At 41.7% G+C, this 14923-nt stretch overlaps 1 protein-coding gene across 4 annotated transcripts in view; it reads right to left on the reverse strand.

The window, feature by feature from the left end:
* Kansl1 (KAT8 regulatory NSL complex subunit 1) overlaps positions 1–14923 on the reverse strand; it is a 169328-nt gene that overhangs the window by 33932 nt on the left and 120473 nt on the right. For all 4 annotated transcript variants that reach the window (XM_004655096.3, XM_045158588.1, XM_045158587.1 and 1 more), the window contains one exon: positions 3920–4015. In XM_004655096.3, the coding sequence (XP_004655153.2) occupies positions 3920–4015 (96 nt within the window). The remainder of the gene's footprint in view (positions 1–3919; positions 4016–14923) is intronic.

Consider the following 14923-nt stretch of genomic DNA (forward strand, 5'->3'; position numbering starts at 1 on the left):
GACCCATGTAAGCCAGAAATATGATGGGCACATACATCTGGAGTTTGTTTGCAGTGGCTACAGGGCCCTAGCGTACACATTCTCTCTCTCTCTGTTTGCAAATACTTAAAAAAAAAAAAGAAAAAGTAGACCAGAACTGCAACAGGCAGAATAGAAAATGTGCCTGAACTGCTGCCAGAAAGAAAACACTCAAAGGTCAGGAGTGGTGACGCACACCTGTAATCCCAGCACTCAGGAAGCAGAGGTGCTAGGATTGCTGTGAGTTCGAGACTACATAGTAAATTCCAGGTCAGCCTGAGCTAGAGTGAAACACTATCTCAAAAAAACAAACCTTAGCTGGGTGTGGTGGCTCACACCTTTAATCCCAGCACTCGGGAGGCAGAGGTGGAAGGATCGCCATGAGTTCAAGGCCATCCTGAGACTGCATAGTGAATTCCAGGTCAGCCTGGGCTAGACTGAGACCCTACCTCGAAAAAACAAACAACAACAAAAAAAAACACCTTAAGAAATGAGGAAGGACATTTCCAAAAGTTACCAGGTCTCCCAATGCTGCAATGTAGGTAAATGGAACAACTGAATAAAAAAAAGTAAACCCATAAAATGAATATTCATGAATACTATCTAACAGTAAGCCCCCATAAATAAATAAAATAAATAAGGAAGGAAGGAACTGATTAAGTAAATAGTTGCATACCCATTTAAAAAAAAAAATCTTGAAAAAAAGCAACCAAGAACCTTAAAACACTAAGCGATCTCTCTAGCCCCAATGAAGATATTTTTTAAACTGGGTGTGGTGGCACACGCCTTTAATCCCAGCACTTGGGAGGCAGAGGTAGAAGGATCCCTGTGAGTAGGAGGCCATGGTTGGTTAGTTTTTTGTTTTGACTGAAGTAGGGTCTCTCTCAGGCTGAACTGGAATTCACTATGTACTCTTAGGCTGGCCTCAAACTCACAGTATCCTCCCACCCTGCCTCCCAAGTGCTGAGATTAAAGGTGTCTTCAAGTACTTCAGTTTTAGTTTTTATATCTCTCATTAAATCTCATATACAATATCAGGTAGGAGTTCATTAAATTCAGGGCCTCACACATGCTTAGTTCTTTCTCATTTTTCCAAGTTGTCTCTTAATTTTCATTCTAGACCATACAGTCACTAAATAGTTTTACAAATCATTTCTTAAAAATTCCGAGTCCAGCTGGGCGTGGTGGCGCACGCCTTTAATCCCAGCACTCGGGAGGCAGAGGTAGGAGGATCGCCGAGAGTTCGAGGCCACCCTGAGACTACATAGTGAATTCCAGGTCAGCCTGAGCCAGAGTGAGACCCTACCTCGAAAAACCAAAAAAAAAAAAAAAAAAAAAAAAAATTCCGAGTCCAAAGCCAGACGTGGTGGCGCACGCCTTTAATCCCAGCACTCAGAAGGCAGAGGTAGGAGGACCGCCGTGAGTTCGAGGCCACTCTGAAACCACATAGTGAATTCCAGGTCAGCCTGAACTAGCGCAAATCCCTACCTCAAAAAACCAAACAGGGAAAAAAAAAAAACACACACACACACACACACACACACACACACACACACACACACAAAAAAAAAAACCCACAAAAGAAAATTCTGAGTCTAGTGTGGCAGAATATAACTGTTATCCCAGCACTCAAGGAAGTTCAAGGATGACTACAACTTCCAGACTAGTATGGGCCGCACAACTCTCCAAAATGTACAAATAGCATATAATGAAGACATCTGAGCAATAGCAAAGTCTGACACTGTACCCTTTATCCAAAACTTCTTTCCAATTAAAAACTATGGCATGGGGATGGAGAGATGGCATAGTGGGTCAGGTGCTTACCCATGAAGCCTAAAGACCCAGGTTCAATTCCCCAGCCCCCACATAAGTCAGATAGTGCATGTGTCTGGAGTTCATTTACAGTGGATAGAGGCCCTGGCACACCCATTCTCTGTCTGCCTCTCTCAAATAATAAAATAAAAAGAACCAACATGATCTTTAAGTCATTCTCAGTTATCCCTAGAAACAGTAGTCAGGCCTAATGGCATAGGCATAATAGTCCCAAGTGCTCAGGAGGCACAGGCAAGAGGACTGCAAATTCAGGTCTGCCTGGATTATATATATATAGATGGTGCCACAGCCTGGAAAACTTAGTAAGACAGTTTCAAAAACAACTGCAGCCAGGGGTGAGGGTGTACTTTAATCCCAGCACTCAACAAAAATAAAAAAATAGTGCTGGAGAGATGGTTTAGCAGTTAGGAGCTTGCCTGTGAAGCTTAAGGACACTGGTTCAAGGCTTGATTAACCAAGACCCACATTAGCCAGCACAAAGGGGTGCACACATCTGGAGCTCGTTTGCAGGAGGCCCTAGCACACCCATTCACTCTCTCTCCCTCCACCCCCTCAAATAAATAAATAAATAAATAAATAAAACAAAAAATTAGAAAATAAATAAATAAAACTGGAGCTGGAGATGGCTTAGCAGTTAAGACGCTTGCCTGCAAAGTGAAAGGTCCCAGGTTCAATTCCCCATGACCCACGTAAGCCGGGGGGGAGGGGCACATTCATCTGGAGTTTGTTTGCAATGGATGAAGGCCCTGGTGCACCCATTCTCTCCCCCCCCCATTTCTTATTCTCATAAATAAATGAATAAATACATAAATAAATAAAGTTAAACAACAACAACAACTGGGTAGAAGACCTTTCAGAGTCAGGCATGGTGGCACAGGCCTTTAATCCCTGCACTCAGGAGGCAGAGGTAGGAGTATGGTTGTGAGTTTGAGGCCACCCTGAGACTATATAGTGAATTCCACTTTGTGCATCTGGCTTTATGTGGGTACCGGAAAATCAAACCCAAACTATCAGGCTTTGCAAGCAAGCACCTGTAAAATTGATCTATCTCTTCAGTCCAAGACTATCTAGTTTAACTCATAGATTAAAAAAAGTGCCAGGCGTGGTGGCACATGCCTTTAATCCCAACACTCAGGAGGCAGAGGTAGGAGGACTGCTGTGAGTTCAAGGCCACGCTTGAGACTACAAAGTGAATTCCAGGTCAGCCTGGGCTAGAGCAAGAACCTACCTCAAAAAAACAAAACAAAAAAACCCTCGATACAGATTATGGAAGATGATAGCTTTACTGTCATAAAGCAACAGCAAATTATTTGATGAATATACATACTTTCAATATTATTTTAAGGATAACCCAACTTTTTTTTTTTTTTTTTTTGGAAGACGGTCTCATGTAGCCTAAGCTGGCCTTAAACTCTATGGAGCAGAGAATAACCTTGAACCTCTGATCCTCTTGCCTCTACCTGCTAAGTGCTAGAGTTATAGGCATGTACCATCATGTCTAATCTATGCAGTCAGTGCTGGTAAATGAACTCAAGGTTTTGTGCATGCTATACCAATAGAGCTGCCAACTTTAATGTATGTGTGTGAGCAAGTGTATATATTCTGTGGTATATTACCAAAATCCAGGTTGCCTGATAATCAACTACTACTCTGTAATTTCATATTTGAGCTGGCTGCTATTTCTTTTTCTCTTTCTCTCTCTTTTTGGTTTTTCAAGGTAGGTTTCACTCTAGTCCAGGCTTACCTGGAATTCACTGTGTAGTCTCAGGGTGGCCTTGAACTCACAGAGATCCCAAGTGCTGGGATTAAAGACGTGCACCACCACCCCTGGCTGGCTGCTATTTCTTGGTAAGAGCTACCTGTAAGATGGGCCCCTATGTTGCCCTATTACTATTATTAATTACTGTTATTTATTATTTTTATTTTATGTATTATTATATTATTTAAGAATTCAATAAAAGAAGTTACAGTTTCCATCCTTGAGAATTCAAAGATTCTAGTTACAGAGAGTAAACTGTGCTGAAGCCACACCCTGAACTCTCACTCATTTATCTTTATTTAAACTTACCAATTTGTCAGTCCCATGATCTGTCTTCACCTCAGAAGTAAGAAATAAGTCTGTTGTATGGTCTGAGAATGGTGCCTCCCCAAGTACTATCAACCCCTGTTGGACAAAGAGAAGAAAAAGAGAGTGAATGGTCTAAACTACAAACTCAATTTAGAAATTAATTTCAAATGGACTGGAGCAGGGAGTTGGTTTACCAGCTCATTTTCTTACTCTACAACTCAAAAACAAACTGGAAAAGCAGCAGCTTTCTTTTCCAAATACTTATCAAGCCTGTGGTGTGCAGCTCAGTGGTAGAGTATTTGCCCTAGTATGTGTAACACACTAGATTTAATCATTCTCAAAACAGGTATTTCAGGGCTTGAGAGATGGCTTAGGAGCTAAAGCACTTGCCTGAAAAACCTAAAGACCCAGGTTTGATTCCCTAGTACCCACATAAGCCAGATGTAAAAGGTGGCACATGTGTCTGGAGTGAGTTTGTAGGAGCTAGAGGCCCGGGTATGCCCATTCTCTCTCTCTCTCTCAAATAAGTGAAGTATTTTTAAAAAGATGTATTTCAACAAGTTCTTTACAGTAGCAGAATGTTCAGGAAGGCATAAAAATAACACCTAGGCCCAGGTGTCCCCTTTCTTTGACTTGAATTCTCTGACATACACTGCTTGATATTCTTTTACTACCTTGTATTCAGATCTCCTAGATATAGAATCTTTACTAGATTATGGTATTTTATATTTTATTACCAACTAGTTTCTACTGGGTTTAGCAGCATCAATGGAGCATGCTTAGTTAATGTGATCACAAGTAGATAAGTAAGTACTAAGCTAAATATGGTACAACTGTAAATAATGAAGCCACAAGCTCAAGCAATGTATCTGAGCACCTTAAAAAGAATGAAACAAAAGTAGAATAGTGATTTGCAACTAGAAACCAAGAACTTTTTGAAACATCCCCCAAAGGGACCTGTTTCTTTTAAGTATAACTTCAGATTAAGTTCCTGCCCAACAATTTCAAATCTGAAGCTTATATATTCATCCCAAGAAATAAGTATGAGATCAAACAAGATTAAAAAGCTCTTAGGGAAAAACGGGGAGGGAGGAGCTGGAGAGATGACTTAGCAATTAAGGCCCTTGCCCACGTGCATGCCTATAACTCTAGCACTTAGGCGGGTAGAAGAAAGGATCAGAAGTTCAAGGTTATTCTCTATGAGCCTAAGGACTCATGTTTAACCCTCCAGATCCCACGTAAGTCAGATGCACAAGGTGACACATGCGCAAGGTCCTGCATGCACACAAGGTGGTACGCATGGGTCTGGAGTTCGACTGTAGTGACTGGAGGGATGGTTTAGCGGGTCAAAGTTTTCCTGCAAAGCCAAAGGAGCCTGATTTGATTCCCCAGGACCCACATTAGCCAGATGCACAAGGGGACGCACATGCCTGGAGTTTGTGTGCAGTGGCTGGAGGCCCTGACATGCCCATTCTCTCTCTCTTCTCTGTCCAACAAATACATAAAATTATTTTATTTTTAAAAGGGGGGGGGTGGAGAGATGGCTTAGTGGTTAAGCACTTGCCTGTGAAGCCTAAGGACCCCAGTTTGAGGCTGGATTCCCCAGGACCCAGATGCACAAGGGGGGCACATGCGTCAGGAGTTTGTCTGCAGTGGCTGGAGGTCCTGGTGTGCCCCTTCTGTCTCCCTCTCCCTTTCTCTCTCTGTCACTCTCAAATAAAAAAATAAATAATAAACAAAAAAAATATTAAAAAGAAAACCCAGAAGCTCTTGCAGCCAGGAATATTGACACACACCTTTAATCTCAGCACACAGGAGGCAGAGGTAGGAGGATCACTGAGGCTACTCTGAGACTACAGAGTGAATTCCAAGTCAGCCTGGGCTAAGTGAAACCCTACCTCGAAAAACCAAAAAGAGGTGGGGGACATAGAAGCAAACTTTTTTTTTTTTTTTGGGGGGGGGGGTAGGGTTTCATCTTAGCCCAGGCTGACCTGGCATTCACTATGGAGTCTCTGGGTGGCCTCAAACTCATAGCAATCCTCATACCTCTGCCTCCTGAGTGTTGGGATTAAAGGCGTGTGCCACCACGCCCAGTTCAAATCTTAATAAAATGTAGGGAATAGGGTTGGAGAGTTTTAAAAGTAGGGTCTTCCTGTAGCCCAGGCTGACCTGGACTATCCCCCACCCCTACCAAGGATATCAATAAAATTCACAATAAACCTCCGGCCTCCACCTCCTGAGTGCTGGGATTATAGACCTAATTCATCATATTCAGCTGAGATTATATCTGTATTAGTTTGAGCACTAAGGATCCATCCCAAGAGTCCTTTTCTAATTCAAAAACCTTTAACACAGGATACAAAAAGACAAAAAAAAAAAAAGTGTGGCAGCTGCATACCTTTAGTCAAAGCACTTGGGAGGCAAAAGCAGGAGGATGGGTTGAGTTCCAGGCTAACCTGGGACTCAAGTTCCTGGAGACTCAAACTGCACACTTAATCAAAAATACCTCAGGCTATGAGGAACATACATTCACATTAAAACCACCACAGTGGCTTAGTGGCTTGGTGGCTAACACCTGTAGTGACTATGAGGAGGATGAGGCAAGAAGAAGGCACTGAGTTCCACAAACTACGCTATAGAATAAAAACCCTGCTTTGAAAACACAAACAGCAGCAACAGAAAACAAACTTCAAAATATTTTCTTCTTTCAAAAATATATTTATTTATGGAAGGGGGAGCAGGCAGGTAGAACAGCCTTCAAACAAAGTCCAGACAATGCACCATCTTGTGCATCTGGCTTAACATGGGTACTAGGGAATCAAACCTGGGTCATTAGGCGAGAACCTTAAAAGCTAAGCCATTACTCCAGTCCCCTATTTTCTTCTTTCTTTCACAAGCATAAAATAGGCTTCCTAAACTTTATAAATTAAAGGTAAACACTGTAAAGGGCAACTATCACACACATTATTTCTCAAAATAACTGCATTAAACTGGGAGTAGTGGTACATGCCTATAACCCTAACACTTGGGAGGCGGAAGGGAGAGAAGAGGAGATTCAGGATTTCAAGGCCAGCTAGCAACAAAAGTGTGAGCAACAGGGCTGAGAAGCCACTGCAGTTTTCTGTAATCCCAGCATGCTTACACAGAGATGGGAGGCAGAGAGAATTTTCTAGAAACTCATCTTAGTAAATGGAGGTAAACCTTGTCACAAATGAGGCAAAAGGTGTTCTCTGACCTCACATACACATCATGTCATATACACACTCACAGATATCAACATGTACACACACAGGACACATACATAGTTGAAGTGGAGTACTGTTCAATGTGGTTACATTTTAATACATGTATACAACATGTAATGATCAAGTACTAGTTTATTACCTTACATGTTGATTATTTCATGATATAGTCAACCTTCAAAGTATTTTACAAGAATTTATTCTTCAATATTCTTCAGCATATATAAAGCCATAGTAATAAAAACAGCATGGTACTGGCACAAAAACAGGAGTAAAGACCAATGGAATAGACTTGAGACCCGGACTTTGGGTCAAGCAACTATAGCTACTGAATATTCAACAAAGGCACGAACAATATAGCCTGGAAAAAATACAGCATCTTCAACAAATGGTGCTTGACAAACTGGATAACCATATGGAAGCAACTGAAACTTGATCCACACATTTCACCATGCACTACACTCAAGTCCAAATGGACCAAAGACCTCAACATAAGACCAGAAACTCGAATACTACTGGAAGAAAATATAGGAAGAAGTTTCCATGATATAAGAATGGAAAAAGACTTCCTGAACAAAACCCCAGCCCACAATCTTAAATAGTCACTCAACCAATGGGATCTCATGAAGCTGAAGAGTTTCTTTATAGACAAGCATACAATAAGCAAAGCCAATAGATTACCCACAGAATGGGAGAAAATATTTGCAGGTGATCCAACTGACAGGGGCCTAATCTCTAGATTCTACAAAGAACTCAAAAATCTAAACAGTAAAAAGTCAAACATTCCACTCACAAAATGGGGCAAAGAGCTGGATAGACAGTTCACAGAGGAAAACACACACTTAAGAAAATGTTTATCATCCCTTATCATCAGGGAAATGCTATTTAAAACAACTATGAGATTCCACCTTACCCCAATAAGGATAGCAAACATCAAAAAATCAAATGAAAATAAATGCTGGCAAGGACGTGGAGAAGTAAGAACACTCATCCACTGCTGGTGGGAATGTAAGATGGTACAACCACTTTGGAAAGCAATATGGAGACTCCTGAAAAAGCTGACTATAGAGATACCAACAGACCCAGCTATTCCCTTACTGGGCATCTACCCTAAAACCTTCAAACCACAGGTCAGAGAGATTTGCTCAACCATGTTTGTAGCGGCTCAATTCGTAATAGCTAAGCGCTGGAATCAACACAAATGTCCATCACTAGAAGAATGGATAACTAAGATGTAGTATATCTACACAATGCAATTCTATACAGCAGTAAGAAAAAATGACACAACGAAATTTGAGGAAAAATGGTTGAACCTGGAACAGTTCATTCTCACTGAGCTTACCCAATCACAGAAAAAAAAAAAAAAAAATCGCCACATAGTCTCACTCATCTATAGCACCTAACCTGAATCTACCCAAGATGCCTTACATACCCAGCAAGCATCTCATGGACTAGACAATAGGATGGGTGGGGAGGGAGAGGAGGGCAATGGAGGGGGTTGAAACATAAATCTAAACCCAAACGGCAATGGTACCATAAAATTCTACTCCCTAAAAGGCAGACTAAATGGCTGAACCTTCACCAGGCCCTTAGAGGGAACACCTGAGCCACAAGACACTGGAGAGGGTATGATGAAGTCCAACCTTAATCTTCTAAGCTCCCATCCTCCCCCTCCTCCCCCCACCAACTCTTCTATATTAGTTATCTTTTTCATCCTTTCCTTAGTGGGCACTGACCTGTAACTCCCAGTACCAGCTTGTAACTATCATCCACAAAAAGCTTTTGATCAGAGGAGAGACCTACAAGGTTTCCTAAATGAAAGACAGATTTCTGTCCAAGTACTTGATGACCCACCAAAGGTTAGTGGGAAGACCCTATTGCTGAAGGCACTGTTATGTGGTCAACACGTAAAATGGAACGGCATGGCCTGAAGCTGGAAGAGAGTCGGTCCCCAAACAGTTAGCGTGTCTAGCGCCAGAAGGTGCTCCATGGGCGACTGGGGGAAAATGAGCAATATCTGTTCAAGCATCTAACCTACTTAGCAGCAAATAACCTGTTGTGACATCCACACAAAGTGCAATAGTGGCCCACAGCCATGGTGGGGAACCAACTGCTCTAGATTCAGCTAACTGATCCCCTCAGTGGTACAAGACCCATAGCTGGAGCTGGGAACCATATCCAAACATAAGCCCTCTCACCAGTATCAAGCTACCATCAATCATGGGCTACAAGAGGGCCTACACCTATTAAATTCTCTATAAAAATGTAAGGGTTATCTCATTTGTCCTGGTGCTAACTTACTCTCCCTTGGAGAATCTGCTTCTCTTTTTCAGATAGATGCAGATCCTATGGAGAGACCCACCCCCATCATACCTCAAAAGGGCCCCAGCTGAAACTAAGAACAATTGGCGAAACAAGCAAGGGTGCTGTTTTACTGGTGAACCGGGTACCAGCACAAGGGGGAAGGAGATCAACACAGAGAAAAATCAACTCCAACCAAATCAGAGAGCCAGAGCCTCAGAGGACCCCAATACCTCATCACTGAAGCAGACCACAAATGAACCCAACATGGCTCAGGGAAATTTTGCAGAAGAGGGGGCAGAAAAAATGTCAGAGCCACATGTTGGGGTCATGATATGCAAACACATTTATCCTACCCATAACTGAGGGATAACTCCACAATGCATGACCCATATACCTCAACAAGGAGGGGCCAAGGGGAGGGGGTAAGTCACGGATGAGCCTAATAATAATGGTACCAAACTGACTGTATTTACTGGATATAAAACTCATTTATTAAAAAAAATAAATATTCTTCAACATAATTTTTATTTATGTATTTGAGAGTGACTGACAGAGAAAGAAGCAGAGAGAGAATGGTCTTGCCAGGGTCTCCAGCCACTGCAAACAAACTCCAGATGCATGTGCCCCCTTGTGCATCTGGCTTATGTGGGTCCTGGGGAAATGAGCCTAGAACCAGGGTCCTTAGGCTTCACAGGCAAGTGCTTAACCGCTAAATCATCTCTTGAGCCCACCTATACTACATTTTTAATCTATTTATCTATTAGTGGACACTTTAGTTGGCTTCATGTCATGGCTACTGTGAATAACACTGCACTAAACACAAAGTATGGTTAAATATGCTGACATCATTTTCTTTGGATGTATCCAGTGTGGGAATGTTCAATCATAGGGCATTAAAAATTAATTTTTTTAAATAAAAAAGGTTGAACTCCTTTTTTTTTTTTTTAATTTTTTTTTTTTGTTGTTCATTTTCATTTATTTATTTGAGAGTGACAGACATAGAGAGAAAGACAGATGGAGGGAGAGAGAGAGAATGGGCGCGCCAGGGCTTCTAGCCACCGCAAACGAACTCCAGATGCGTGCGCCCCCTTGTGCATCTGGCTAACGTGGGACCTGGGGAACCGAGCCTCGAACAGGGGTCCTTAGGCTTCACAGGCAAGCACTTAACTGCTAAGCCATCTCTCCAGCCCAGAACTCCTTTTTTTTTAGACACCTTCAACAACCCCACCCCAATTCTGCTGAGAGTCTTCTTTGGTGATGTTAGTGACATTCTTTGTCAGAACCAAGAGGCCTCAGTCAGAGGACACAGTGCCTCAAGTTATTCCCACCAAGCCCGAGGTTCTTAAAATCTTTGCACACCCTCCATAGCCATGTTCCCTGAGCCTTGAAGGAGGCAACAGGGATCCGATTTCATGCTGCTTTCTCTATTGCCTCTGGATCTCTGAGGTTTGAGTGACCACAGTGTCTGCTGCCATCTCCCTGGAACTGGTTTTCAGGCTAGCCATGTCACCGCTTCCTCTGTAATGGCTTCTGGGCTTAGGCAGATAAGGCAGAGGTCACCATTTATTTCAGGGTAGATAGCTGGCTCTCTATTCTCGATGTATTAGTGTATCTTCGTTTGCCCCAGTATTCTCTACTATCTACCTGACGCAAGCACAGCCCAGGAACCAGCACCTCCATACCTCAGGCAGTTCTATTTCTAGGTTTAAGTGGGACCTCCACACTGTTTTCTACAATGACTGTTACCAAGTTACTTTACCACCAATATTGTAACGTTTTTTTCTTTTTAATAACAGGCATTTGTCCATAGTAAAATGGTATCTCGTCATGGTTTTCACTTATATATCCCTAATGAATAATGATGTAGAGCATTTTCCATACAATTGTTAGCTCTTCAAAAGAAGATATATACACAGGGTCTCACTCTAGCCCACACTAGCCTCTCTAACTCAGTGATTCCTCTATCTTAGCCTCCTGAGTGCCCGCACTAAAGGAATGAGCAACCACACCTAGCCATTTGTCCATTTGGGGCAGAGGGTGTTCACTATATATTCTGGATATTAATCCCTTGTTAGAATAACAGTTTGTAAATACTTTCTCCAAGGTTATCTCACCGATCTTTATCTTTCTTTGTTGTTAATTTGATGCAATCTTATTTTGTTCTTTTATTCATTTGAATCAATCAACAAGCCAATCATTTATTCATTCCACATTTCTCAGGTGCTGAACATACAGTTAAGCATAAAACCCTTCCTTCATTTTCTCTAATTCATTCATCTAAGTCCTTACATTCTAATATTGTGGCAAAGACAAATACTAACACAAGTAAGTAAAGTTTATATACTCAAATATTAAATGCTGAGCCAGATGTGGTAGCACTAGTTTGAAATCCCAGCACATGGGAGCCTGAGGTAGGAGGACTGCTACTAACAAATTCAGGGCTAACCTATGCTACACAGTGAGACCTTGTCTCAAAACTTAAAACAAAAGTGTCCGATAAAGGGAAGAGGTAAGGGAATGGTACAGTTCATATATGGAGTGAGGGAGGGGAAATCATCCCATGTAGGTGACATTTAAGCAAACATCTGATAAAAATATAGAAACAAAATCTAATAGTGCATGGATTAGTCAATGCAATTTCCAAGTTTGATTTCAAGAACTGCAACAAATTGGCTAGAATAAGTCAAAGTTAGGGTAAGGGAAGGACATACAGGGTCTTCTAGTTTCAAGAACAGTTGTTTAGATCAACATGGCTGCATAGCTTGGAAGAAAAAAACACATATACAAATGTGTCTGTAGAATGTAAGAGGGGAAAGATTCTTGCCAAGGTTTCTGGCCTCTGCCACTATAAAAATAGAGCTCTTAGCTGGGAGTGGGGGTGCACATCTCTGATCACAGCACTAAGGAGGCAGAGGTAGGAAGATGGCCATGAATTCAAGGCCATCCTGGGCTAGAATGAGACCCTACTTTGCACAAAAAAAAAAACCCTCAAAAAAAGCAACTTGCCTTAAATTGGTTCAAAGTTTGTTTGTTTGTTTGTTTGTTTGTTTTAAATACATATTAGTTTTAAGTGAATATAAGGGCTGGAGAGATGACTCAGTGGTTAAAGTACTTGCTTGCAAAGCCTGCTGGCATGGGTTCAATCAATTCCCTAAAAACCCACATAAAGCTGGACAGGCATTCATTTGCAGTGGCAAAGGACTCTGGTGTGCCCTCACCCCCAGCCACCACATACATGCAACTAAATGAAAGTTAAAAAAGCACTAGCGCCTGAGACAACTCCAAGTTCAAATCCTGAGCACCCATGAAAATACCTGGATATGGTTATGCACATCATAACTTTAGTATGGGGAGTGGGGTGGAGGCCAAAGAATTGCTGGAGCTTGCTGACTGGGGGTGGGGGGCGGGCAGAAGTAGGAGGATCACCAAGAGTTCAAGATCACCCTGAGACTACATAATTAATTCCAGGTCAGCCTGGACCAGAGTGAGACCCTACCTCAAAAAACCAAAAAGTTTAAAACACAGTTTTGCAAATGTTTGCTTGTACTGTGTTAATGCTAGCCAGTATACTGAACAGTCACAGAATGAATGCACTGTTTCCCCAACATTTCTATGTCCCTTATAACATACCAACTGGAACAATGGAGCTTTCATTTGAGAATTAACAAGTTAAGTATTCACATAGCTAACATTCATTCAGGAAAGTAGCAGGACAAGGTGAAACACTGAGCCCAAAAATGAGAAAACAAAGAGATTCAACCATAAAGGGCTTGAACAAACAAGCAGGCCACGTGTAGAGCTGTAACAGAAGTTTAGGGGAAGTGAGGGTGAACAGAAAATAAGCAAAGAAGTGAGGCTTCATAATACAGGTTTACATTATTCTTACATGATTAAAACTTCCAAATGTCAAAAATTTCCTTAAATAGCCGGGCGTGGTGGCGCACCCCTTTAATCCCAGCACTCGGGAGGCAGAGGTAGGAGGATTGCTGTGAGTTCGAGGCCACCCTGAGACTACATAGTTAATTCCAGGTCAGCCTGGGCTAGAGTGAGACCCTACCTTGAAAAAAAAAATTTTTTTTCCTTAAATAGTACAAATAGAATTTTATGCCTCTTTCTGTACACAAGTTGTTACAATAAAATTTGTGGGCTGGAAAGGTTGCTTAGTGGTTAAAGGTGCTTGCCTGCAAGGGCTGCCGGCCCAGGTGTGATTCCCAAATCTCCCAGGCAAGCTGGATGCAAAAAGTGAGTGCACAAACATCTGCTATTCATTTGTGTGCATGCACACACATGTGCACGAGCGCACACACACAAAATCTTTTTAAAAAATTTATATAAATTACATATATACTTCTTGAATTTTTGGAAACTTTAGCTGTGCTGTCAGCTTTGGGGGAAAAAAAAAAGTCCCTGTGGGCTGGAGAGATGGCTTAGTGGCTAAGGTGTTTGCCTGCAAAGCTAAAGGACCCAGGTTCAATTTCCCAAAACCCACATAAACCAGATGCACAAGAGGGCAGACATATGTGCAGTTCGTTTGCAGTGGCTAGAAGCCCTGGTACACCCATTCTCTCTCTCTCTCTGCCTATTTCTGTATCTCTCTCTCAAATAAATAAATAAAAATTAATTTTTTAAATTTCTGCCCTAATATTTATTATTTCTTCTTGTGTACTGATTATTGGTTTGCATTGTTCTTTTATCTCCAAGGTCTTAAAGTGAAGCATTAACTTGTTTATTTGAGGCCTTTCTTGTTTTTTTAAAAGAATTTTTTTCCTTTCAAATTTGTATTAACAACTTCCATGATTATAAAAAATATCCCATGGTAATATCCCCCCTCCCCCCACTTTCCCCTTTGAAGGTTCACTTTTATTTATTATAGACAGAGGGGGATAGAGAGATAGAGGGAGAACAGGCACACCAAAGCCTCTACCACTGCAAACGAACTCCAGACTCATGTGCCACCAGGTGCAATCTGGCTTATGTGGGACCTGGAGAATCAGACCTGAGTCCTTAGGCTTCATAGGCATGTGCCTTAACCACTTGGCCATCTCTCCAGCCTCCCTTCCTTGGTTTTTTAAATTTTTTATTCTTGACAACTTCCATAATTACTGACAATAAACCATGGTAATTCCCTCCCTCCCTGCCCCGGCTAGTGAGGAGTTGAACAAGGACCCGAGGGGAAGTTACTCTGAATAGAAGGCAAACAGACACAAGAAAGAGACCATACTAGGTATTTGTCAAGGACTCACAAAATTAATTAATTTTAAAACAATGTCCCTGTTTATCATGTTGAGTTAGCATTGCACAGAAGTTAACAGCCATATTGGGCTAGAAATATTATTAATTTTTCCCATTTGTATAAAGTAATGCATTGTATTAAATATTTAAGGTAGCCAGGGGTAGTGATGCGCACCTTTAATCTTAGCACTTGAGAGGCAGAGGTAGGAGGACTGCTGTGAGTTCA

This window comes from Jaculus jaculus, chromosome 9 (assembly GCF_020740685.1).
Source record: "Jaculus jaculus isolate mJacJac1 chromosome 9, mJacJac1.mat.Y.cur, whole genome shotgun sequence".
Classification (NCBI taxonomy): domain Eukaryota; kingdom Metazoa; phylum Chordata; class Mammalia; order Rodentia; family Dipodidae; genus Jaculus; species Jaculus jaculus.